This window comes from Heterocephalus glaber, unplaced genomic scaffold, assembly GCF_053883595.1.
Source record: "Heterocephalus glaber isolate CG9 unplaced genomic scaffold, H.glaber_assembly_v1.0 deba00000621, whole genome shotgun sequence".
In the NCBI taxonomy this organism is placed as follows: Eukaryota; Metazoa; Chordata; class Mammalia; order Rodentia; family Bathyergidae; genus Heterocephalus; species Heterocephalus glaber.
In genome coordinates, this window is record NW_028258153.1 from 33442808 (window position 1) to 33467749 (window position 24942).

The 24942-nt window shown below is 50.8% G+C and overlaps 1 protein-coding gene across 12 annotated transcripts in view; it reads left to right on the top strand.

Moving 5' to 3' along the window:
* Positions 1-24942, top strand: part of Wnk2 (WNK lysine deficient protein kinase 2) — a 127186-nt gene that overhangs the window by 18782 nt on the left and 83462 nt on the right. For all 12 annotated transcript variants that reach the window (XM_087205937.1, XM_087205938.1, XM_087205939.1 and 9 more), the window contains exons 3-4: positions 18688-18860; positions 20009-20229. In XM_087205937.1, the coding sequence (XP_087062063.1) occupies positions 18688-18860; positions 20009-20229 (394 nt within the window). The remainder of the gene's footprint in view (positions 1-18687; positions 18861-20008; positions 20230-24942) is intronic.

Below are 24942 nucleotides of genomic sequence, written 5' to 3' on the forward strand. Positions count from 1 at the left end.
GGTCCATGATGGACTAGGCTTCGCCTCAGGCCTGCGTCACCTGGGAGAGCCCTGGAGAGCCACCCCTCAGCTCCCCTACCCCATCAGCCTCCTCCCCATCTGCCCCTCCGTCCCCTTGCTGTCCCTCCCAGTACCCCTCACGCCACTTGCCCCCTTTCTGTGTCCACCCCCTGCCCTGTTGGCCAGTGTGCTCTCAGTCCCTTTGTCCCTCTCGCCTGTCTCTGTCCCTCTGGCCTCCCTGCACCCTGTCTGGAGCCTGGTCTCCATAGCAACAGTTGCTGCTGTGGAAGCCGGCGCCTGCAGAGCCTCATCTCGTGGGGAAGTATTTTTGGCACTGCTGAGGGATTTTATTTTATCTTTTGTGTTGACGTTTACTGAGTGGCACAGAGCTGGGGTGGCACTGGAGAAGCCTCGTGTTGGGGGCTCCTGGTCCTGTGGGCCTTCCTGGGCTATCTATGAGTGTGGTGCCTCCGAGTGTGACCTGGGTGCTTTTTGGGCAGCAGGTCTTGGGCCTCAGGTGTGTCAGAGGGCCTGGACAACGTAAACATGGATGGATGTGGATGATGAGGAAGGCCAGGGTGGGCTGAGTCATGGGACAACTGGGCCCCAGAAACCATGTCGAGCCTCAGGGCACGATTTTGCAGGATTCTGCCCATGACCCACTTTTCACATGGGGAGATGGCTGCTGCAGAGGGTGGCACCCACCAGGGCACCACCGTTGCTAGAGGCCTTCCTGTCTCCTTCCAGGGCCCTTGGGCTTGATCTGTGTGGGGGCCAGTGTTCACCCCCTACTAAGGGGTCCCATTTCTCGGTTTCGTGGCAGCCTCTGTGAGTTCCTACTGCTATGGAGGTTTGGTTGATGGAACAAGAAGGGAAAGGGATGCGATATGCACTTTTGTGTTTCCTGCAGTGACTGGATATCTGAGGACTGAGGGTGCTAGAGACCTTCCCCGACCTCTGTCTGTTCTGGCCATGGTGCCAAGGGCAGAGTGCTGCTGGTTGGGCCCCTCTCCTTGCCTGGGGCTCCCAGGAGACTCCAGGTCCATCTGGCTGCCCTCTCTTGGCCCCTGGAACGACGGGGAGACTGGTGGCCACCTGGGTGGGGGAGTGGGCAGGGTGGGTCCTGGGAGCCAGAGCTGGGTGGACATGTCCACACATCCACCTTGCCTATGCCTGTGCCCTGGGGCAGTGTGGAAGGGGCCGTGCTGTGCTCTCCAGGGAGGTGTTCACTGTGCAGGCCCAGGGCCGGCCTCACCCCCTCCTCTGCCATTTTCTTTGGGCAAGTGCTGTGGCAGTGACTAGGCGTGTTGGAGCCTGGGTGCAAGAGGCTGGTGTCCAGGAGGTGGCAGGGGGTTGCACTGTGCCTCAGCCACCCCTGGAAAATCCCGGCTCTTCACCTGCTGAGTGAGGAGGACTTGCAGCTGTCAGGGAGGCCCTGGAGCTGCTCATAGTGCCCACCCCTTGCCAGGCGCTCCCTAGACCAGAGAGGCTGCCTCAAGGGGGTAACACGCTGGCTCCCAAATCCAAGGTGAGAGCAGCTGTGGGGGAAGCTGAGTGGTGGCGCTGAGTTCTTACCAGAGAAATCGCAAAACAGCTGGGAAAGTCAAGATGCCTGGAAAATTGCATATCCCTCCCACCGTGAGTCACCAGAGTCTCCCGTGGGCCTTTGTCTTGCTCTAACACCTTCACCTCTAACACGTAATGCCCCCAAGTAGCGGAAGAGTGGGTTTGACCTTCCCTTGTCTACTGTTCTCCCCTCCTCTGACTGGGGCTTTCAGCCATTCACGACTCTTCCTCTCAGCATGCAGCAGTGGTTTCGTGCCTCCTCAGGGTGCTCTAGCAAGGGTCACCCTTGCTCAAGGAGCAGCCCGACAGGTGGCAGAAGTGGAGGGAGAAGCATGAGGGTTTCTTAGAAGTGGTAATTCTGTCTCCAGTGAGTATCGGTGCAAACCCCAAAGCCATTTATAGAACAGATGCCATGGGGAGCACTTGAGGGATTAAACTCCATAGTAACCTTGCCCTGGAAATGGAAATAACCTCTCTGTAAACACTCCGCTGTACAGCCCGGGTTGCTGGCTGGTTCCAAGCCTGGGCTGCACGGTGCGGGGATGACGTTGCTGGCTTGATCCTTTCAGTTTCATAAAGTCCTGTGGGTTTCAGAGAACTGGGGAGATACAGAGGAGAAGAACAGTTCGGTCATGCACAGCTGCAGTGCACGACCCTGGCTTTGCTCTCAGGCATATGAAGTTTGTGTGGACAGCTCTGTGCCCTTCTGCCCATTGCCTTCCTCCTGGACCAGGGGCTTTGGAACACCTTGTCACCTCCACTGGGCCCTTTGGTGTCCAGTTTCTCCTGGTATTATAAATAACACCACAGTGATGACTCCCAGAGAAGACGCAGAAGTAGTGCAACTTTGGATGGATTCTCCAAAGAGGAGCCTAGAGGTGACATTCCTAGGTGAGGACAAGTTTGGAGACGTCATGTGTTGCTATCACAATGCCCTGCTGGAATGGGCTCTTTCAGCTGAAAATAGCATTTTTGTGTTAACATTACCTGACACCGTCTTCTTTTATGTATATATATATATTTTATTTTTTATTTATTTTTTTGGTACCGGGGATCGAACTCAGGACTTTGTGCTTGTGAGGCAGGCGGTGGCACCACTGAGCTAAATCCCTGGCCTTTCTTGTTTTATATTCTGAGAAATATTTTGAAAGTAATAGAGAAAGAATGTTTTTTTTTTTTTGGTACCAGAGATTGAACTCGGGTCCTTGCACTTGCACAGCAGGCTGCAAAACCACTGAGCTAAATCCCCGGCCCCGAGAAAGAATGTTTTTATAGAGAGAACTACCCATGCTCTTGTCACCTGGGCCACAGTGAACCCTCACCTTTTTGTGTCTTGCCGTTGACTGGCTGTTCTTCCCCTGTGTGTTCTCTGCATGTGTCCTTTGTGTGCGAATTCACATGGGTGGTGAGCCGCTCTTCCTCTGACAGCATCTGTGACAGTCACCCAGGTAGGGCTGGGGCTGTATCACAGCAGCCTCATTGAAATTTTCCCAATGATTGGACCAAGGATGCTGTGGCTCATCTGTGAAACTGTGGCCTTTGAGACCCCTGGGAAGCTTTTCTTTGTTTTCTTTTTTCTTTTTTTTTGGTACCAGGGATTGAACTTGGGACCTTGTGCTTGCCAGGCAGGCGCAGTGCCACTGAGCTAAATCCCTGGCTTGGGAAGCTTTTCTTACTCCAAGTAATTTCCCGAGTAGGAGGGCTTAGACCTAGAGTTGGGACAACTGGCCATGGGCCAACTCCATCCCAGGTAGGAGCAGGTCCATGGGGATCCTGGCTGGAGGTGGGCGGCAAGCAGCCACAGGCAGGATTTGATGCCCCAGCTGTGTCACCTCTTGGTGGAGGATGGATCTGCCTCAGAATCAGGACATGCTGGTCCCTGCCCACTGCCCGGCCCACTCGCCTGCCAGGTGTGCAGACAGGATGGCTGCAGGATGGGCACCTTCTCTTCCTGCTCTGGGTGTCCTGTGGAGACAGGTAGGCTGTGTGGTCTGAGGGACAGAGACCTGCCAGCCAGCCCTTTCCCAAGGCCTTAGTTTGGAACATCTTGGGTCTTTCTGGCCTTGGTTTGCTCCTTCCACTTCCTGGGGCTCTGCAGGGTGCAGGGTGGTGGTGCTGAGGACAACTCACCCTAGAGGGGCTGCTCCCAAGGCTGTGCTTGGGGAAGGGACAAATCTTCATGGGGCGGGGGTATTCTGGCCACACTTGCAGCTAGGATAGGCCTGATGACCTTGGGCAGGCTGCCTTTCTCCCCTCACATGGCCCCTCAGGAGAGGGTGCAGTAAGCACTGATGCTGCCCCATCTTCCTAGGAGAGGAGCTCTCAGCATGGTCAAGGAGGCTAGATATGACGTGAAGTAAGATGTGCAGCACAAGGCTGCAGTGTGCTGTGTGACATGGGTTGTGACATGACCTGGTGTACAAAATATAGTGTGTGATTTGTGACTTGCTTCCGTGTGACATGAAATGTTGATATGATGTGTGTGCTGGGTGTGATGTGTGTGATGCATGACAAGATGTGTGACATAGGGCTGTAGCATGTGCCATGTCCTGTGCGACATGATATGCTATGAGGTGATAGTGTGTGAAGCATGTGTGGCATGTGACATGTGACATGAGATGGGTCATGATGTGTAATGCACATAACCATTGATACATGATGGGGCTGGAGCCATGGCGCCTCCCAAATGTCAAGGTTCCTGGTTGCCACTTCCTTGGCGGGTCCTGGGCAGTGTCCAGAAGGGAGGAGACAGCTGGGACTCAGCCACTGACCAGGGCTTGCCTCTCCCATGGGGCACCATGGGGCCATCTCCAGGGGAGGGCTCAGCCTCAGTTCCCCACTCCGTCACCCACTCGTTTGCCCACTCATTCATTCACTCTCCCTTAGCACTCTTATTCATTTGCTCATTCACTCGTTCACTTAACATTCACTCATTCTCTCAACATTCACTCATTCTTATTATTTACTGAGTCACTCAGTCACTCGTTCACTTGTTATTCATGCATTTAGTCATTTCTCAGCCACTCATGTATTCACCCATTAACTCTTACTCATTCATTTACTTATCACTCACTTATTCCTTTATTCATATTTTTATCCACTCATTTTTCTTTCACAGTTCCTCAGTCACCTTTTTAGTCAGTCTTTATGCATTCATTCACTCAGTCGATTGCTTCACTCATTCACCACTCAAGCCTTCATTTGTTCGTCCACCTCCATCCTGTTCTCTCATCACGCCTCATTGATAGTTTGCTAGCTCATTCATTCATGGCTTATTCATTCACATGTTCATTTACGTATTGTCAGGCTTCAGCTGTGGGAGGCACCCTGACCCTGCAAGGAATAATTATTCCCCTGCCTGCTGGGCCACCATAGGTCTCAGTGAAGTCAGTGACTGGAAGTTGGGATAAGGAGAGTTTAGTGTTGGTGTTAGGGCTGATTGTGTTGTCAGGCTTGGGGTGGCTGACCTGCCTGGTGGGTCACAGTGAGTGAGGATCACCCCCAGCAGGACATCCTAGAGGCCAGCCTCTGCCCAGCAGTGTACCCAATATGTGTCTGTCTTTCTGTTGAACAGGCTTGTATCTGGAGCCTTCCTAGATAGCCCTGGCTGTGCCATTTCCTATCCTCCTTCCACCCCTAGGGCTAGGTGCACAGGCCTCCAGACTGGCCTGTGACCTAGGACATGTACCATGATTCCAGGTTCTGCTAAGGTACTTTGTCCACCTGAGTCTTAACTTCTCTATGAGAGTAGCATTGACATGCACACCCCATAATGTGAACCCCAAAGGCAGAGGTCGCGTCACAAGGTCACCTTCATAGGACTAGTGGCTGGCTGCCCAGATAATGGCCATTGCCAAATGTTTGCCTGAAGAAGGAGAGAGGTGAGGTGTGGAGGTGGAGAGTGTTTCTCCTTTGCTGGGGTGTGAGTGGAGGAGAGAGACTTCACCCTGCACCCACAGGATGATTAGGCTGAGAGTGTTGCTCCTAGATCTTGGGGTTGCTCCCACCTTTTGAACATAAAATGTCCTAGGAGGGGCTGGAGAAGGACTTTGTAAGGGACCAGACCTGAGCCTTTGTAGGTCTCCGTCCTGAGGCATGGAAAGGGCTCTACCATCCTTTGGTATCAGCCCTTCTTCCAGGAAGGGGGCACTGGCTGAGCACTGAGCCCTGTGTCAGATGTGGGATTCTGTAAATAGATACACGGACCATCTTTCCACAGGTGATTGGACCAACAAAGATGGCTATGCTTCTGCAATAGGCATGCCCTGGGGAGGCCTGGCTCGAAAAGAGAGCAGGATAATTGGGATGGCGGGCTTTGTGAGGCTGTGCTTCTTTCATGTGTCATTTCATTTCATTTTGCTTTTCATCTTTGTAACTTTGGATCATCATTTCATCACGTACTTTCTCATCCATGCAATAGTAATTTTAACAAAGGTGTGTTCACAAATGTGTGCGCCCTATAATTAAACCATTCTTGGATCTTTGTGGTTTGGACGTTTGGAGTTTGCACTTAGAAATTTTGTTATTCATTATTTCATAAAACTTTCAGTGGCAATGCTGGAGATTCCAACATGTGTCCTTGAATTACTAATGTTTGATATAAACTAGCACTTTTACCACATTTTGGGCAAAGCAAGGATCTTAGGACATTTGAACTGTTTACTCATTCCTCCATGCTTATTGTGATATCATTAGGTAATTGAATCTTACCCCTATATGTCATATGACATTTTTATTATTATTCTTTCATATAGTTGAAATTAATCAAGAATAACACATTTATTCTTTTGCCATTGCTTTCTATATTTTTCAGCAATTCCATCTGAAATCATTTTCTTTTTTATCTGAAGATTTACCCTTTGTATTTAATCCATTATCATTGTTTTCCAGTGATGATGTGTTTGTCTAGAAAGTTTTTATTCTTATTTGAAGAACATTTTTGCTGGGCCGGGGATTTAGCTCAGTGGTTTCGCTGCCTGCTACACAAGCACAAGGACCCAAGTTCAATGCAGACCGTAAAATTGTAGATTGGCAGTTTTTTTTTTTTCCTCTCCAGCACTATAGTCTTCTGTGGTTTCTGTTGAAGGCAGCTCTCAGTCTACCTGTTGCTCCTTTGAAAGTGGTGTGTTGCCCCTGCTCCCCCAGCTGCTTTTAAGATTTTCTTTGTGTGTTGAATTTTTAGTTTTTAAATGTAATGTGCCCAGGTATGGTTTTCTTTGTATTTATCATCTTGGGGTTTATAGTGGTTTTTGATTTATGCCTGTCTTGCTTCAGTTTTGGAAAAATTGAAGATGTTTGTTTGTTTGTTTATTTAGAGACTCACTATGTAGTTCAGGCTGGCCTTGAACTCACTAGGTAGTCCAGGCTGACTTCAAACTCACAGTGATCCTCCTACCTCAGCCTCCTGAGTGCTGGGATTACAGGTGTGCACTACCATGCCCAGCTGGATGTTTATTTTTAAAATATTGCTTTGGTTCCATTCTTTTACCCTCTTCTTTTAGAACCCCATTTGTCCATAAGTTTTACCCTTTACACTGTCTTCTGTACATCTCTCATTACCTTTGCTGTCCATGTTTCAATCTGTACATTTTCTATAGTCGGTCTTCCAGTTTGCTAATCTTCTTTTCACCCACCTCTGTATAATAGCTTCTACGTTGGCCTCTCAGTTTCTGAACTTAATTTGTTTTACAAGTTTAGAGAAGGTGGCTGCGTTTGTGTTTTTGTGGGGAAGATGACTGTGGTTATGTTTGTCACCTGATGCAGAGTTTGCCAGTGGGAAGCAAGATTTTGCTGACCACTTTTGTTTGTGAACCGAATTATTTGCAAACAGAAGTGTTCATGAATTGAAGTATTACTGTATATTGAGATCCTAATTTTAGTTTTTAGTTTTAAATTTACATTTGATTCTTGTTTCATAGATGTCAGTTGCGGTGAAAAGATTCATCTTGCTATTTTCTTGACCACACTCATTCTAGCAATTTCAAAGTCTGTCTGATAATTACAATATTTGGATCATCTAAGGGTGTATTGTTATTGTCTGACTTTTTTCCTTCTTTTTTTCTTTCTTCATTTGGTGGTCTCCTTGTCTGCTTGGTCAGTTTTTATTGATGTGAGAGGCCCGAGGCTCTGGATAATTTTTATCCCTCTCTAGAGATTTATATTTGCTTGTAGGAGGCAATTAGTATTAAAGTATATCATCCTGATCCAGTCTGAAATTGAGCTGATTTGAAGCTGTGTTTCAGCCTTTTTAAGGGCTGCTCTGTCCCCTCATAGAGGGAATGTTTTATCTGCCCTTCTAGCATTTAGCATTTCTGGAAGGGCTGATTTGAAAGCCTGTATGTTCACCAAGGCCTTTCTTCTTTGACAAGCCCTGGGCTCTGATTTTTGTCTTCCTATCCCTGTTAGGTTGTTGAAGTTCTGCCCAGCTTCTCAGCTTCTGCTTTGCTGCTTGATACCAAAGCTGTAAGCAGCACTGTCCTGTACAAAGGTAATGTGAACCACAAATGTGAGACACACATGTACTTTTCAACTTAACAGGCACATTAAAAGTCTAAACAGAACAGGTAGGATTAGTTCTGATTATACCCAAGATATTCTAAACATAATCAATATAAAATTATTCCTGAGACTTAAGGAATTCTTTTTAAGTGACACTATGCCTGAAATCCAGTGTGCACTGACAGTCCATCTCTGTTTGGACTAACCTTATTTTAAGTACTCCTTAGCCACATGTGTCTGAGGTGTGATCAGAAAATATGGTGAATGTTCAAATTTAAAAGACTTTATTACAGTAAAAGACACTTTGTTGTTAATCCCCCTCTCCCTCAGAATATTCCCTTTCACTTAGGACACACTCATCCCGTGGTTCTTGCCACTTTCTAAAGCTTTTCTGGAAAGTCATCTTTTTTGAGTATCTTTTAAGTTATGCTCTTGTGGCTGCCTCAGTGTTCTGAACCTACTAAAGATGTTTCTTTCATGGTCATTTTGACTGTGGGGAAGAGCCAGAAGTTGCAGGGTGCCAGATCCAGTGAATAAAGTGGATGAGGACACACTGTGTTTTATGAGCCTCCCTTTCTGTTGGATGGCACTCAGCGGCACCATTCACCATATTTTTCTTGAAGATCACGGTAGGGTGCCCTAAGCCTTTGGACCCCGTGTACAGTGAAATGGGGCCTCCTGACTCCAAGCCCAAGGGGATGAATGACCCCAACATCCAGCCTCTGTAGCTGTCTAAGGAGAATTCCACAGGCCTCACCCTGGAGTTGTCCTGTCCCCCTGCAGGAGCTGTCCTTGGGGACTGAACTGTGTTAATCCCACTGACTGTCCAAATCTATCTTTGGGTGTCCCTTTGGGGCCATGGGCATGGGGTGGAGCTCCCCCTTTCCAGAAACCAGATATATGGTAAGACCATTTGTGGAGTATGGCCACCCGACCTCTGCCCCTAGGGCCCCAGTCACCTCAGGTGTCCACTCAGGGCAGAGCAGGGCAGGCCCTTGGGAAGGGTTTCCATAGCAGGATGCCCCACTGGGGGTTTATATTCCTGGCTCTCATGCCCTCATGGATGCCTTCCTATTTTCATGACCAGCTGGTCCAGTCAGAGTCTGAGGGTTGGAGCAGCCACTTCCCTATGAGGAAATACGTCCAGGTTCCCTGGAGGATATATTGAGGGCCTCCTTTCACTGTGGCCCTTCCTGATCATTGTCTGCCTGCTGCAGGCTGCTTGTCCATGGCAGAGAGCAGGTCAGGGCCAGGGCATCCCCAGCCTCAGCGAGTCTGTTATCTCAAGCTGACCACCCTCTGCCCCAGTTACCCCTTATCTGGGTCTCCCCCATCTACCCACCCAAGGAGACCCCAGCCAGGTGTCAGGCACCTGTGGTTCATGGCTGACACTCAGGAGTTGAGGGTGGGTCGGGCAGCCCTGCTGGTGTCCAGTCTGGCCTAGGAGAGCAAGCCAGCTGCCCAGTGACAGCACCGAGCCTCTCCCTGGGACTGGGGCCATGCTGGGGTCTGTGACCCTTTTCGTGTCACTCACTGCCTTGGGCAGGAGTGGAGGGGACATTTGGTGGGCCCTGTGCAGCCTCTCATCTGAGGCAGGTACCCCAGGATGGGTGGCCCCAGCAAGGAATGTTTCTTTCTCTCAGTTGTTCCCCTAAAATGTGACCTGTGTCCACTGGCACCCTTTGTCCCCTTTGGTCAGTTCATTGCAGCCAGGGCTTGCTACTGTCCTGGATGACCTGCCTCAGCCCTTGGGCCTGGGTCTCATGTGCCTCCTGGTCCTCTATTTTAGCACTGCACTCAGATGGACAGACATCTGTTAGGTTTTCTAACTGCAGGGAATTGACTGCTTCTAGAAGGTGTGGTTGTGGATTTTAGGGGAGTTCACCCCTTTTACTTCCCCTGCAGAGAATCTTCTTTATAGGATGAGGTGTGTGTCACTCCCAGCCTATCTTTGGCTTTTAGCTTGTGGTCTTCATTAAGGATGTCTGTCCCCTGGAAGAGGGCACAGTGTGGGCCAAGACTCAGCCCATCTGTGAGGCTGCAGGGTGGATGGGATCTCACATGCCGTTGCACAGAGTGCAAGAGGCTGTGTATGGAGTCTTTATCCTTTCCTGTCCTTCTCCCTTCCTCCCCTTCTCCTCTCCACCCCTTCCACTTCTAGGTCGACCTTGCAAACTTTAAAGCCTCCGTTTGGAAATAAAATGCCCATATGCCCTGTACTCACCTCCACCCGCCATTACTGCTTGCCTGCCTGCTTCTCACCTGGCTCCTCTGTTGTCTGAGTGTGCTGAGCGCAAGCACTCAGGGTGGTCCACCTGCACCTATGCCCTCCCCCAAGTGCGGAGAGTCCAGTTGCCGTCCTGGCCAGTGCCCACCTCTTCTTGGTTAGCGCGTCATCTCTCATCACTTGGCGATGTCTCTAGTACGGGAGGCCCTGTCCTGAGGCCTGGGTGACAGGTTAAAGCAATTCCCACCGGTGTGAATGAGCAGCCCCAGCCCTGCTGGCCTGATCCATCAGAGCTAGGTGAGGCATGTGGTGTAGGGAACAGGGAAAGGGGATGTTACTAGAACCTCTGCAGTAAGTCCTAGTCTCCTGCGAGCCACAGCAGCACACGGCGAATTACAGGAAAGGTAGGAAAATGAGACTGAGAAGAAGCTGAGCTTAGGGTCTGATCAGTGCTGCTCTGGAAAGACGAAAGCCCCCAGCTTACCGCACCCTTTATTCAGTACTCAGTACATCAGGAGAAACAAATGTAACAAATGACTTGCAGAGAGTTCAGTACATCCTGTGTAAATAAGATGTAACAATCCAAGATCAAGGAGGAACTGAGTAGATGTTTGTTCCTCCCAGGATGTTCTCAGCTCCCAGGATGTTTCTGGTCCTGGAGAATCACAGACAGCATCACCGGATCATTGAGGTCTCAGTTGTGACCGGAGGCCAAAATGGAGTTATGTCTTGGAATTCTATAGTTGGGCTGTAGGCAGGAGAACTAGGCTAACCAAATGATTTTACCCTAAAATTATGTAGCATTGCTCCCGACAATGCGGGTCTCCTGAGTTCCCGCCCTGGGCAGGTACTGAGGGTGCATCCTGTCAGCTCAGGGCTCTGAACTCCTGGCCGGGAATGTGCCAGTTCTTAAGGAAGGGAGTGAGGCTGCTGGTACATAGGCCTGCACTGACCTTCAGACACAGCCTGTGCTGGTCAGCTCTCTACTCACTGGTCCCGTGTGACACCCAAATGTGCTCTCGCAGGGCCATTCCCTGAGCCATGTGGTGCTCAGAAGACAATGGGTGGCAGGCCTGTTACCCTGCTCTGTCTGGTGTGGCTGTCACCAGCTGTGCACACTGAGTTAATCACAATAAAATAGAGGAGTCGGGTCCTAGTTCACCTCTCAGGCTCACCAGGCAGCACAGATGGGCAGTGTCCTTGTCATAGAAAGGGCCCTCTGGCCTGTTCTCCCCTCCCTCAGTTGGTTGAGTCCCACCTTGCTGTGACTTCACTTCACAGGGTTAGCTGTGGATCTGTGGACGCGTCATCCAGCCTCCTGGGAGGCCTGCTGTGGCCAGCTGTGACCCTTCGCTAATAAGATCAAAGTATGGCTAACTGGTGTCTGTGCCCACACCCTCTCTGTCTCCCAGACCTGGGATGGGAGCTGCCTTCTGCTCATTTCATAGACAGCTGGTCTTCAAGCAGCACCCCACCCTCAGCCCTCTAATCCTCAGAGCCCTTTGTGTTTCCCAGCCCAAGGCTGAGTGCAGGATGGGATAAAGGCCCAGGCCTGCCAGGCCAGCCAGAGTGCTCTGGGTCCATGTGTATCAGTACAGCCTCACACACCACTGAGGAGACCTTGTGTCTGTCCTGGTTTCTTGGGGGAAAGTGGGGTATAATGGTGCCACTAAGGGTGGGGCTGCTGGATGGTATGTGCCAGGGTTTGGGACTGTGGCCAGCCGGCCCTGGTGGTGTTTCTGTTGGGAGGCAAGGCCTGGTCTCTGCTGTGGCCGGGGTGAGGCCTGAGGCCCTGACAGAGGCTTTGTGGGGCATAGATTTGTGAGCGGGTCCCCTGGAAGGCTCATGGCTGCCACTGAGTTTCTGGGGACCACTGAGTCATGGTCCAGGCAGTCCATAGGCACACCAGCCATACCCTTCTAGAGGTGCCTGTGTCCCCCATATAGTGCCCTCCCTGTTCTTTCCCCAGGCTTTCCTTCTCTTGGTCATTGTGATGCCTTCTGTGAGCCCTGCCCCGCTAGCTCCCCACAGTGGCCTGTCTTTGCCCCAGATGGAAGGAGGGTGGGGCCACATAAAGGGCTCGCCCCCAGACCAACCTCCATGCTCCTACAGGGTGTGGGGGCTGCCCACCCCAGCACCTGGCTGCTACCCAGGGCCTGTCCCCTGCCTGTTGGGAGACTATGCCTGCTGCCAAGCTCACACCCCATGTGGGGTGGGATTGGGGTTCTCCTTGGGGTTCTCTCTGGGCTGGGTGCCCGGGCCACCTGTTCCTTGGCCCATGTTTTTGGCACGGCGTGTTATTGTTTGTTTGCTTGTTTTCCCCTCTGTTGGTTGCCTGCTTTCCCCTGAGGTTCCCTGCACAGCCAGGAGTCTGGCGTGGGGATAGAGCAGCCCATTCTCCCCTGGTGTCCCATTGCCACACACTCACCCAGCCTGGGACTTCTGGACCCCATGTCTTCACCCAACCTGGGACTTAGGCTCTGTGTCCTTTCCACTTCAGGGCCCTCTCCTGGGCCTGACCTGGTTCAAATCCTGGGGCCTGGGAGTGGCAGAGGCCCTGCCCACCAGGAAGGTGTGGAGTGTGCAAGGATGCTGGGCCCCCCGGAGCAGTGGGGACACCCAGAGGAAATGAAGGGGACAGAGGGCACAGGCAAGAGGCTGTCTGCTGCCTTCGGGGTGTTGTCAGCTGTGGGTGTGAGCAGTTAATGACATAAGGGATCTAAATTCTTGGAGAGGCCTGAGCTCTCAGGGACTGGGCTCCCTTCTCTCTTTCCTCACTGCATCCTGTTTGAATTTGCACCTGGATGCTGTCCTGGTCCAGTTTTCTGCTCCACACAGGACAGTTCTAGTCAAAGACGCTTGAAGTTTTCTTTGGTTTTGATTTATGACTTCAAACTGGGGAGAGAGAGAGAGACTCATCACCCAGGACCCTGGTTGTGCCTTCTCCTGGAGAGACTCAATGTCCCTAAGCAGTTCTGCTCCTCAAAGAGCTTGGTCCTTGGGCTTTGCTGAAAGGAGGACACCACAGCCCTCCAGGAGCAGCAAGTGGATGTCTCGCTGGCCCAGCAGCATTGGCCACCACCCATTTGGGCTGTTCTGGGAGAGCTGTGGCCTGAGGTGTCTCATGAGGGAGCACCTGCAGACACCCCAGCATGTTCCAGGCAGGAGCCCTGATCCTCTTAGTCAACACCAGAAGCACCCCTGGTGTGTGGCCCTAGGTGGCCCTGGAGCCCTGGACAGGCCCATCAGTGCCAGGGCTGTCTGCCACCTTCTGACAACTTTGGCTGTCTGACCTGATCCCCTGAGTGGCCCCTGCCCAGCTGTAAGCTGCTGTCCTGCCTCACCTGGGCACAGCCTCACGGCCCCATTCCTGAAGCTCAGAGGTGTCAGCATCATCCCAGAATATCTTTTTGTTTTTTACCATGCGATAGGTTTTCGCCATCCAGGATGGAGTTGGAGCTATGCGGACCTGGTGATGTGATGGGAGCTCCTGTCTAGATGGGGCATGTGGTCTGAACAGCCCCCTGGGGGAGAGGCTGGGAGCCTTCCCTCTCAGCACAGCTCTGGTGGGATTTGGAAGTCGGTAAGGACCAGGTGCTTTGCTCCTGCCCTTGCTTTTGACCTGAGCTCTCTGAGATTAATTAAATTAGATTAAATAAGGAATTTGTCCCACCAGTGTGCCCAACATACAGATGCCTGGGTTGGCTCTGTCCTCGGTGTGCCATGGACCTAATGGGGCCACACAGTGGTGGGCCAGCGTGAAGATGACTTGGACAGCCCTGTGAGGGATGGAGGGCTGCACTCAGAGGACACACTGGTCTTCAGATGAGCAAGCAGTGTGTTATGCTGATGAAAACAGCCTGATAGCCATGCACAGTAGCACACGCCTGTGACCCTAGCACTAGGGAGGGTGAGGCAGGAGGACTGCAAGCACCAGTCAAGCCTGGGCAACTTACTGAGACTGTTTCAAAAAACAAAATGGCTAGGCATGGTGGCACATACCTACAACTCCAGGACTTCAGAGGCTGAGGAAGGAGGAAAGCCATGAGTTTGAGCCCAGCCTGGGCTACATAGTGAGCTTAAGGCCAGACTGCACTACAAAGAGAGACCCTGTCTTACCAAACCAAGCCCAAAACTGCCCAATGGCGTAGAATATCAGGTCTCTCCCCTTTTCAGTCCACCCCTAGAGGTACCATGGTTAACAATTTCTGACTTTCATATCTCTATCTACTTTAGCTGGTATTTGCCATCACACATGAGGATTGTAGGGGCTGGGGTATAGTTTAGTGGTAGATGGTAGAGCACTTGTCTAGCATGTGCCAGGCCTTGGGATTTAATCCCCAAAATGCAGGAAAAAAGAGAGATTGTAGCATGTGCTTGTTTCTTTCCTCTGCCTCCCATTTTTGTTAGTTATGTTGTTTACAACATGAATGTTTTTCTGTGAAGCCATAGGATATCTTATACACCTTGCTGTTGGTTGATGCTAACATAATGGCATAAGTAAGTTATGCTGTAAGTGCTGCTGTGAGGTTCCTCTCGAGTCTGTGAGTAGGTCCAAATTGTAGATGAGAGGTTGTTGCCCTGAAAGTCGGCCCAACCCCGCAAGGGCCCATGTCTTTCCCAGCTGCCTTCATACCTGTGACTTAAGGGTCAGCTTAGCCACATCCCTTTCTGTTGCATTGTTCTGTGTCTTGTGGCAAAACTTCCCAGGAGCTTGGTTCTCCTAGGGTATGTGGGAATTAAACTCCACGTTCTTGAATGTCAGAAGATGGGCCTGGGTGGCCAGGCAGGATGTATGTTTGTCTGGTCGTAGAATTCCAGGTCGATCCCTTGAGGATGCTGCTCCTGCTACCTGTACCCACTGAGCCTTGCAGCCAGCCTGGGCTGTCCCTTTGTAGATAGAACTTGCTCTCATGCCTCAGGAGTCTGAAATTTCACGGGAACAGATCTGGAGGTGGGTCATTTTTCATTTACCCTGACCTAGCCCTTTTATCCTAAATTGTTCTCCTTTCAGTTCAGGAAAAAAGCTATCTCACTGTCTATTTATCCTTCATGATGTCCGGTGTTAGGATTCTTGTTACATAGCTGTTCAGTTTCCAGGTGGTTCTTTCATGTCTCTTAATGTTTCTCTCTCATTTTTCTTCTGTTTCTGCTTCTCATTTGGTCTTTGGATTTTTTTTTTTCTTTGGCAAAATTGAAGTGTAATTTAAGCACAGTGAAACACATCTGAATATACTGGTTGATGGTCTGTGACAAATGCATACACAGGGGCAGTCCATACTCTCTGCTAAGGTGTAGAACATTCCTTTGCCCCTCCACGTTCTCTCAGTTCCTGCTGATGCCCACCCCAGAGGCTACCGCTGTTCTAATGGAGACTGCTTGTAGTTCTGTCTTTTCCAGTTTTCATCAAGAGGAAATCACACCACATGCCCTTTTATCTGGCTTCTTTTGTTCAGCTTGATGCTTTGGGGATTCACCCATGGTGTTGGGAGAATCAGGAGTTTCCCTTTTGTTGGTGAGCCACAGCCTGGTTCTCGTTCACCTGGCTGGATATGCTTTAGTTACTTCCAGACAGGACTGCGGGGAATGGAGCTGCTACGAACTTCCTCTGTGTGCCTGTCCTTTGTGGACTGATGTTTCCTTTCACTCAGGAGAACATCCAGGAGGGGAATGGCTGGATGCAGGGCAGGTATGACCCTGCCAAGGTTTCTTCCAGCAGCTGTGTGAGGAAGGGAAGGGAAGGGAGGGAAGGGCCCATCGTTCCCAGTTGCCTGTGAGCAACAGTGATCAGTCTTTTAGATTTAAATCCAGCCCGTGTGTGTGTGTGTGTGTGTGTGTGTGTGTGTGTGTGTGAGAGAGAGAGAGAGAGAGAGAGAGAGAGAGAGAGAGAGAGAGAGAGAGAGAGACCTTGGTGTGGTCCTAAGCAGGATTTTCCCAGTTTCAAGTGCTATTGACCATTTCTTTATCTTTTTTTTTGGTACTGGGGATTGAACTCCAGTCCTTGCGCTTGCGCAGCAGGTGGCAAAACCACTGAGCTAAATCCCCGGCCCCTCTTTATCTTTTTTTGGTAAGGTATTTGTTCACTTTTTTTTTTTTTTTTTGAGTTAGCTCTCTATATTTGGTCTGAGTCCTTTGTCATATATTTGTATATATATATATATGTGTGTGTGTGTGTATATATATATATATATACACACACACACATATATATATATATGTATGGAGGGAGGGAGGAAGGGAGAGAGCAGGGGATGGGGTGTGGGGTGGGGTGGAAAGGGGTCATTTTTGCAGTTTGTAGCATGGCTTTTATTTTCTTAGATAAATAATCATTTTAATGAGTGGAGCATATTTCCATTTTGTTATGTAGATTAAAGATTAACATTTTCTAGCTGGGCATGTTGGTTGACACCTGTAATCCCAGTACTTGGGAGGCTGAGGCAGGAGGATTGCTGCAAGTTTGAGGCTGGCCTGGGCTACATAGTGAGTTCAGGTCCAGCCTGAACTAAAAAGGAAACCCTGCCTCAAAAAATCCAAAAAAAAGAAAAAAAAGAAAAAAAAAGAAAAGAAAGAAAGAAAAAGATTAATATTTGTTTGATTAAGGAGTATCTTTTTTGTTTTTAGTATTGGGGATTGAACCTAGGGTCCTTGTACTGAACTACATCGCAAACCCTTTTATTTCTTATTTTTGAGATGGGAATCTCTCTTTATTGCTGAGTTTCCCAGGCTGGGCTCCAGTGTGTGTTCCTCCTGCCTCAGCCTCTCAGACTGCTGGGATTACAGGTGTGAGTCATCAGGCCAGGCTGGAATATCTTATTTTTAAAACACTGAGCTTTTGAGGAAGGCTAGCCCAGCTTTAATTTGCAAGAACTCTTTCTTGATTGTCCCTGTTTACATGGAAGCTTGCTTTTATGTATGCATGTCCACTTCTTGGGTCTTTATGGGAATACTAATTAAGGTGCTTTTGAAGTTGCCCTCACCCCTGGATTATTTGTCTTTCTGGGTGTGGCCATGCTAATGGTTTCTCTGGCTGGCTGGCTCTGTGATGATGGCTGCTGTCTGTCCCATTGATGAGTGAGGGTGCCTGAGAGGATTTGGGATGGAGGGAATGGACTGGCAGGTGAGGGAAGAATGGCCTCATGGCGCAGCTGCCACCTGGGATATAATTCCTTAGCAAGATGACTCTTGTCTTGACGGCACAGCCCACCTTTCCTCTCTGTGTTGGAGCCTGGCTTCATGCTCTTTGGGGACTTCCAGAAGGATCTTGGGGATGTTGGCTTACGTTCTCTTTATGTTCTCATCTCCCACCGTCTCTCCAAATTCATCTGCTTTTGGACTCCTTGGAATTCCTCAGGTTTCTCTGTGTTGTACTAGATGTGTGTATGGTTTCCTTTTGGACACGCATGTCACTTTCTCACCTCCCCGTGGCTCCTGGGGAGGAGGTGGGCATTGCTGTGTGGGCCTCTCAGGGGCAGGACTGGCGGTGACCTGGGGCAAGATGGACACAATGCACTCATGGACTTGGGAGAGGCCACAGCTATGCCCACGGCACTGTGTCTCACCTTGTGGGATGAAGGTGGATATGTACAGTCTCTGGGTGAGCCCTTTGGTGGTGAGAATCCATTGAAGGATTTCGGGAGGGAAGGGCCAGGATCGGGTGAGCTGTGATAGGGAATCAGGCAGGGACCTGGATGGGAGAGTAGAGGATGGGATAGTGGGGACTGGGTCCAGTGGGCAGGAATGGCAGTGGTGGGACAGGGTAGATGTGGTACATGGCATTGGTGATTGTGTGGCTGTGAGCAGAGCTTTTGGGTGGGGACGCCCAGCTCACATGCCCGATTAGAGCCCCCAATGTTCATTGATCCTTGTTAAACCTAAGGTCAGTGGGCTTGTTTTGCTGCTGGGTCAGGCACAAAGATCCGAGGCCAGGGAAGTTGTGTTGTATCCTCTTGCCCCAGCAGGCCCCCGATGTTTTTCCTTCTGCATGGTCTCTGGCACTTGTCAGTGTCTCAGGTCTAGTCTCTGGGGCCTTGAGCACTTCATTGGAGCTGTGTATACATTAGAACCAAAACGATGTTCCATTCTTTTAATAAACACAAAGTAAATGGTTGCCAAGGGAACAGAGGCCTCCAAGGTGTTTTTAAGGAGAACGTGTGTGTGAGCTTGGCAGTGTGCATCATGAGCTCTGGCTTCCTGAAACTGCTCTTTGGTAAGGTCCATCTGTGGGGTTATACTCGATCCTGGCCAGCTCGTCACTCTCAGTAGAGAGAGAGGGTGGATTCTTTTACTCGTTCCTGAGCCCGCCCGTGTCTCCTGCACCTGCTCCTCTCCCTGGTAAGGTGAGGGAGAGCAGTGGCAAGGCCCACAAGCCCTGCTCACCCATGTCTGTATCATGCTAGGATCGAAAGCTCACCAAGCTGGAGCGGCAGAGGTTCAAGGAGGAGGCGGAGATGCTGAAAGGCCTGCAGCACCCCAACATTGTGCGGTTCTATGACTTCTGGGAGTCCAGTGCCAAGGGCAAGCGATGCATCGTGCTGGTGACTGAGCTGATGACCTCAGGGACCCTGAAGACGTAAGTGCTACCTGCCTGTGGGCTGGGGAGCCTTGGTCATGAGAGCAGGGCTGTCGTGTTAGTGTGTGTGGGGGGCAGACCACGGTCCTGGACTTCCGGGAGCATCCTGGCTGGTTTCCAGAAGCCATCATCCTGCCTCTTGGAAGTGTCCCCTTGGGTGATAGCCTTCATTCTCCAGGCAGTTGGAACCCCCTTCCCCAAATGAGAAGAAACAAATCAAAGAAACTGAGCAGCTCCTCCTAACCTTTGGCTCCCTCTGGCTTCCTGTGACAAATGGGGCCCATCCCAGTACACGACTGGGAGAGTATCCCCACGATCTCCTCCTGGGGTTTGCTTGCCTGCCCTGACTGGAGTCTTATTTCTGGCCAAGGTGCTGTTTTTACCTGGGAGCCAGCCTGGCACGTTTTGGTGCTCAGAAACGGGCTGGAAAGGAAACCTGATGAGGGATTAGAGCTAGGTGGCAGCTTGCTGCTTCTCTGTGAGGCCCTTGTCCACATTGTGCAGATGGGAGGCCTTCCTTTCCGGTGTCCGCAGTCTGGGTTCATCGGAATTATTTTGCCCCTTGGGCCTTGGGAAGGATCTTGCTGTCCCCCTGCCACCAGGTGATTTCACTCACAGGTGAAGATACAGCAAGGAAAAAGCCCTGTTCCCAGCCTCACCTGCCGCCTTTTCTCCAGGGACACCTCAGAGCAGGTCACACAGGTGTCGAGTTGCAGGGAGGGCCTGGGCTTCTTGACCTCTGGCCCTGGGCATTCCCTCAGGTCCTGGGCTCCCCTAACCCTAATCCCCACCCTGAGTACCCACTGGCTGGGACTTTATCCTCCTGGAGCTGCCTCTCAGTAGATCTTGGTGCCATGTCAGGGTGAGATCAGCACTGTGCTTGGGATGAACTTTAGTATCAAGGTTCCCAGTGCAAGAAGCAAGCAGAGGGTCATGGTCCTGTCCTGGCTGCCTGCTTTAGGGCTTGACTCCAGCTGTGTGACCTGGCCCAGGCCAGAACTACCTGGCTCTCCTCTCTCACCCTTGCTACCTGTCATAGGTGCTGCATGTGCATGCACAGGCTTTGAAACAGGCTGGCTGGTGCTAGACAAGCCCTTTGCACAGGCCTGTGGCTCGTGAGCTACGTGCTGAGCTGTGCCCCCTCCCAGGTACCTGAAACGGTTCAAGGTGATGAAGCCCAAGGTGCTGCGCAGCTGGTGCCGGCAGATCCTGAAGGGCCTGATGTTCCTGCACACGAGGACACCACCCATCATCCACCGAGACCTGAAATGTGACAACATCTTTATCACTGGGCCCACTGGGTCTGTGAAGATTGGTGACTTGGGCCTGGCCACTCTCAAAAGAGCGTCCTTCGCCAAAAGTGTGATAGGTAAGCCCCTGGCTCCTCCCCAGGATAGGAAGCCCCTGGGGGACTAGGTGAGGGCTTGACAGTGTCTGGTTTGTTTGACCACTTCCGCTCTTGTGTGGGAACCCCAGCAGGAGTCACATCTAGGAATAGTGGCCTCTGGCTGGGCACCTGAACTGTCCTTCCCAGACTCTGGTGGCTCAGCCAGGGGACCTGCCCTGTGGAGGAAGTGCTGCCCCCACTCTCCCAGACTTGGGACCTGGATGGGCTCTGCATTAATTCCCTGGTTCTCTTTGGTGCCAGCTCTGAGTGTTCAGAGTGGTGCCAACTTTCCGTGGTGTTCGTGGGTGTTGTGGTCACTTGGGAGGGGAAGGAGGCCCTGACCACAGAGGAACTAGGGAGCTTGTGGTAAGTGACGCTGGAGCCAGTGTCAGTAGGCAGAAGTGGTGGTGCCCCATGCTGTGGGGCCCAAGGAAATGACAACTTGGGATGTTTGGGGACAGACAAAGCTGGAAGATGGGTCCAGAGTGGTGTCTGTGTACTATGGGAGGAGGTACTGAGGGTCTCTCCTGGGCATTGTGGCCTCTTTCTTGTTTTCAGTCTGGCTCGGATGTCCTCCTCTGAGAAGCTCTCTGGCTGCCTTTCAGGGGAGGCTCCGTGGGCCCAGGGGGGCAGCTGGCCCATAGGTGCTGTGGGGAGATAGGGGATCTGCATTTTGCTGTGTGCCCAGCTTCAGTGGTCCTGGCGTAGTGGTACTGATGGTCCACCAGGTCCCAAGTAGGATCATGAGTTGTTGGGTTTGCTGCTGTGTAAATTCACGGTTTTATTATATATTTGGGGACAAAACTTGGCCTCTTTGGGAAAAATAAACGCTTGTTAATCTGGAAACTGCTGTGGTTGGAGTAGTGTTTGGAATGTGAGTGACATCTGGGGCAGGCAGCCAATGGCTTGGGAGGGGGGTGGCCTTTGAACACAGGACTTGGGCAGCCCTCAGGGAGCTGGGTGGTGTGGAGCAGGGACTGACCCAGGCCTCAGTTTTCCTGTCTGTGCAATGGGTGAGACAGACAGGAAAGGTTCTGTGCTCCATCTTAGAAGGGTAAGAGTGGGGCTCCAGGGGTTGGGGGACCCACATCCTGGCTCTGAGCTCTAGGCAGTAGGTTTTGCAAATGTGATCTTGCAAGTGAGTCCTGGTCTCAGACCGTGGGCTGAGACAGGTGGCAGGAGGGCCACTAAGGTGACTCACCTGAGAAGTAAACATTTGGAACAAAGTGCACCCCCTACCCCTCCAGAAGCCGAGGTGCCTGGTGAGCTCCTGGTCCTCTCTGGCTGCATGCTCTGCCCTCTTGAGAACAAGGTTTCCCATTGCCAGGTTGGGTGTTTTGAGGGGGTTGAGGCAAAGGCTGAGTGTTTCTGACGGGCACAGCAAGGCCCTGTGTCTCACACTCAGGTGCCTGGGTCTATGGGGTATCTCTGGTCTACTGGAAACCCCTGAAACATTACTGGCAACCTCTGCAGTAGGCGCCAGTCTCCTGCTCAGTGTATGATGCAAGCCTGAGGGAAATAAACCAAACTGAAAGGTAGAACTAAGAGAGACAGAAAGCAGGGGCCAGGACAGCCAGGGCTGCTTTAGCAAAAGGCGCTGGTCAGTCCAAGCCGCTGATTTTTATTGGTCATCAATTGGGGTAAAGGTGAACTATGTTCCAGGATGTGCAGTCATGCAGTTTCTATGGAAACTAATGGAGACAAGGCTTGTAAAGGAAAAGACAAAGAATTCTTGAATTAGGAACAGAATAGACAAAATATATGGTTGTAATTAGAACATTGTCTTTCTAGTAAGAAGGTTTTAGATGTGGGAAAGGCATTTGGGTGTGAGTTACTCTGCCCTCAGCATGTAGGCTTTCCTCGGACTCATTTCTCAAAACAAGCCAATTGTGGTGTTAACTCTTCACAGCCTGCACTGCTGAGAGCCTGCTTTGGGCATAATCAGTGCTGCGTCTCCTGCACTGGTGGTCACCCTGGCTTTGGCTCAGCTGGAGCCCAAGAAGCCTGGGTTAGTGAGGCTGGGGCCAGAAGTGTCTCCAGCTGCCTCTGCTCACGTAAAATAAGGCTTGTTACCAGGGCAAGGGCCAGCAGCTGGGTGAGGGGCTGCAGGCAGGTGGGGCTTCCCAGACCTGTTTTCCAGGTGAGCCCAGTCCTTTGAATTGGAACCTCTCTCCTGGGCCTATTGGTGGTCAGCCCTGCCTGGGAGGGGTGTTAACTCATATCTGCTTTGTGGGTCAAGCAGGCTCGGCCCCTCTGGAGTCCTCAGTTTGTCAGAAGGACAGCCTCAGGCCACAGGCCCTACCCTTCTGTATGTCCCGGAAGCAGGCAGTGTATGGACATTCCTGCTGTGGCCCTCACGGTTTCCTCTTGACAGCCTTGGGTTTGCCCTTCAGATGTAGCTCATGGGAAGGTGGAAGTCTACAGCCGCTGGCTGCTCTGGGAGAGGTGTGTATGGTTTCAGGGAGACAACCTGCCAGTGCCTGGGTGGCATTCTCAGCATTAGGGCTGCTATTGTCACTGACTCAATGCCAGGCGAGGACAAAGGTATAAAAGCCAGGTGCCATAGACAGGGCTTCACTGCGTAGGTTCTCACACCTCCATGTTGTGGGTTTTGCTGGCTTGTGTGTACTGAGCCTGAGGGGACAGGGGTGAAGTAGATGTGGTCCTGCCTGGTGCAGGAGTCCACATCATGCAGCAAGCAGGGCCCTGGGGCTGCTGCGGTGCCTGGCTTACCCAGGAGGGCTCCTGGAGGTGGTGATGGTAGAACTGCGTCCAGTGCGGAGGGAACTGGGAAGGAGGCCAAGGTGAGCTGAGGGCGGCTACTCTAGGAAGAATTGCAGGATGTCCCTGGATGGCTGGCTGCTTTACAGTTACAGACGAACACTTAGGGGCACCAGACCATGTGGTTCCCACCTATTCCCTTTGTTGGGAGAAAGGAGGCAGATTTCTCCTGTCCATTGAGAAAGTGGGCAAGGGCCAACTATGTTGGTTCAGTTTTGTTCTAACACAAGTTATGAGGACAGGGAGGGCTAGGAGATAGGGCTTTGATTTCATACAGGAAGTCACTGTATTTCATTACTAGCCAGAAACAGTTTCTGTGGGCTACAGGGTGATTTAAACATCAGGCTGGAGCCAGTCCCTCCCACCTCACTTCTACCAGGATCTGGGAGGCAGCCCTTCCCCATCAGCTGCAAAGGGCTGGCCACAGCCACTGCTCTGTTAAAAAGCAGAAGAAAGGCTGTGGCCATCCGTGCAGCTCTTGCTGCCTCCTTCAGGATCAGTTAGTGTGGGTGGCATTGTAGGCACTTGAGGTGGCCCTGGAGAGTGAGCCCTTCCTTCCTGCAGCTTGGGGCTTCCCAGTGAGCCCTGCATCTCACTGTACTCCAGCCCCCACCATGGCAGGCCTGCCTTAGTGGCCAAGGTGTTTGGTCTAGGCCTGTGCAGCAGGTGGTGAGCCCCTTAAGGGATCTGCTGGGGGGGACCCCAGGGTGTGACAGGTGGGAGGGGCCTGAGAACAGGTGTTCATGTTGTCACCAGACTGGGATCTGAGTGGCTGTGGCTTTTGTGGGATCATTTCTTCTAGCCCCAGAGTGGGCAGCGTAGTCACTATTCTGTGAGAGGGTTAGGGATGGGGAAAAAAACTATCAAAATATCAAACTACTGTAAAAAAAAAAAAGTTCAGTATAACCATGTAGTTCAAAACCAAAAGGAGAAAACTTTCTAAAGCAAGGTGCTTTGACTGCAGTCAGCCCTTGTTGTTTCTGGTAGGTTCTTTCCAAGTTCTGTACTCCTTTTTTATTATTATTATTATTATTATTATTATTATTATTTTGAGACAGGCTCTCACTGTGTAGTTCAAGCGGGCCTTGAACTCACTATGTAGCCCAGGCTGACCTTGAACTCATGGCAGTCCTCCTGCCTCAGCCTCCTGAGTGCTGGGATTATAGGCATGAGCCACCACACCCAGCTCACAAGTTCTGTACTCCTGCACATAAACCTGAACATACATTCTTACTTTCCCCCAAAGCTTCACTGTTTTGGTTAAACCCATCATTTTTTTTTCTTTTTTTTTTTGGTACTGGGGATTGAATTTGAGACCTTGCGCTTGTGAGGCAGGCACTGGAACCACTGAGCTAAATCCCTGGCTCTCACATAATGTGTTAAATTGAATGATGTATAAAAGAAACCTCAACATGTGCTTTTTACTGCAATGAATTAGTTTATACTGTTTTGCAAGTGCTTTAAAAAAACTCTAGAAGATTTTGGAAAAATCTTGCAAAGTCAGCAAACATACAGATGTTAAAAGCTGCCTAAGTCTCTGATTCTTCATTGAGTCCAGCTCAATATTCTATTTGACTTATTTTAATAAAGAGCTTTTGTGATTATTAAAGCAAAGGTTTATTATAGAAAATTTTAAAACCTCATAAGTAAAGCAAGTAGAAGGAAAATCAGCCATGGCCCCTCCCCGACAGTCCCTGGCTGTGTGTGTCATTTTATGTAGGTGCACATTTATTTTACCAGGCTGTCATTAGTTTCTTTGTCCTTGAAGGTTCAGATCAAACATTGTCTTGTTCCTTTTTTAATACACGATGAGTGGTTCTGGTCTTAGTGTCTCTGTGGTTCATGTCAACTGGGTGGGTGCATTTGTCCAGCCATGGTAGTATGTTCTGAGGTGAGGACAGTTGCATCTGCCCT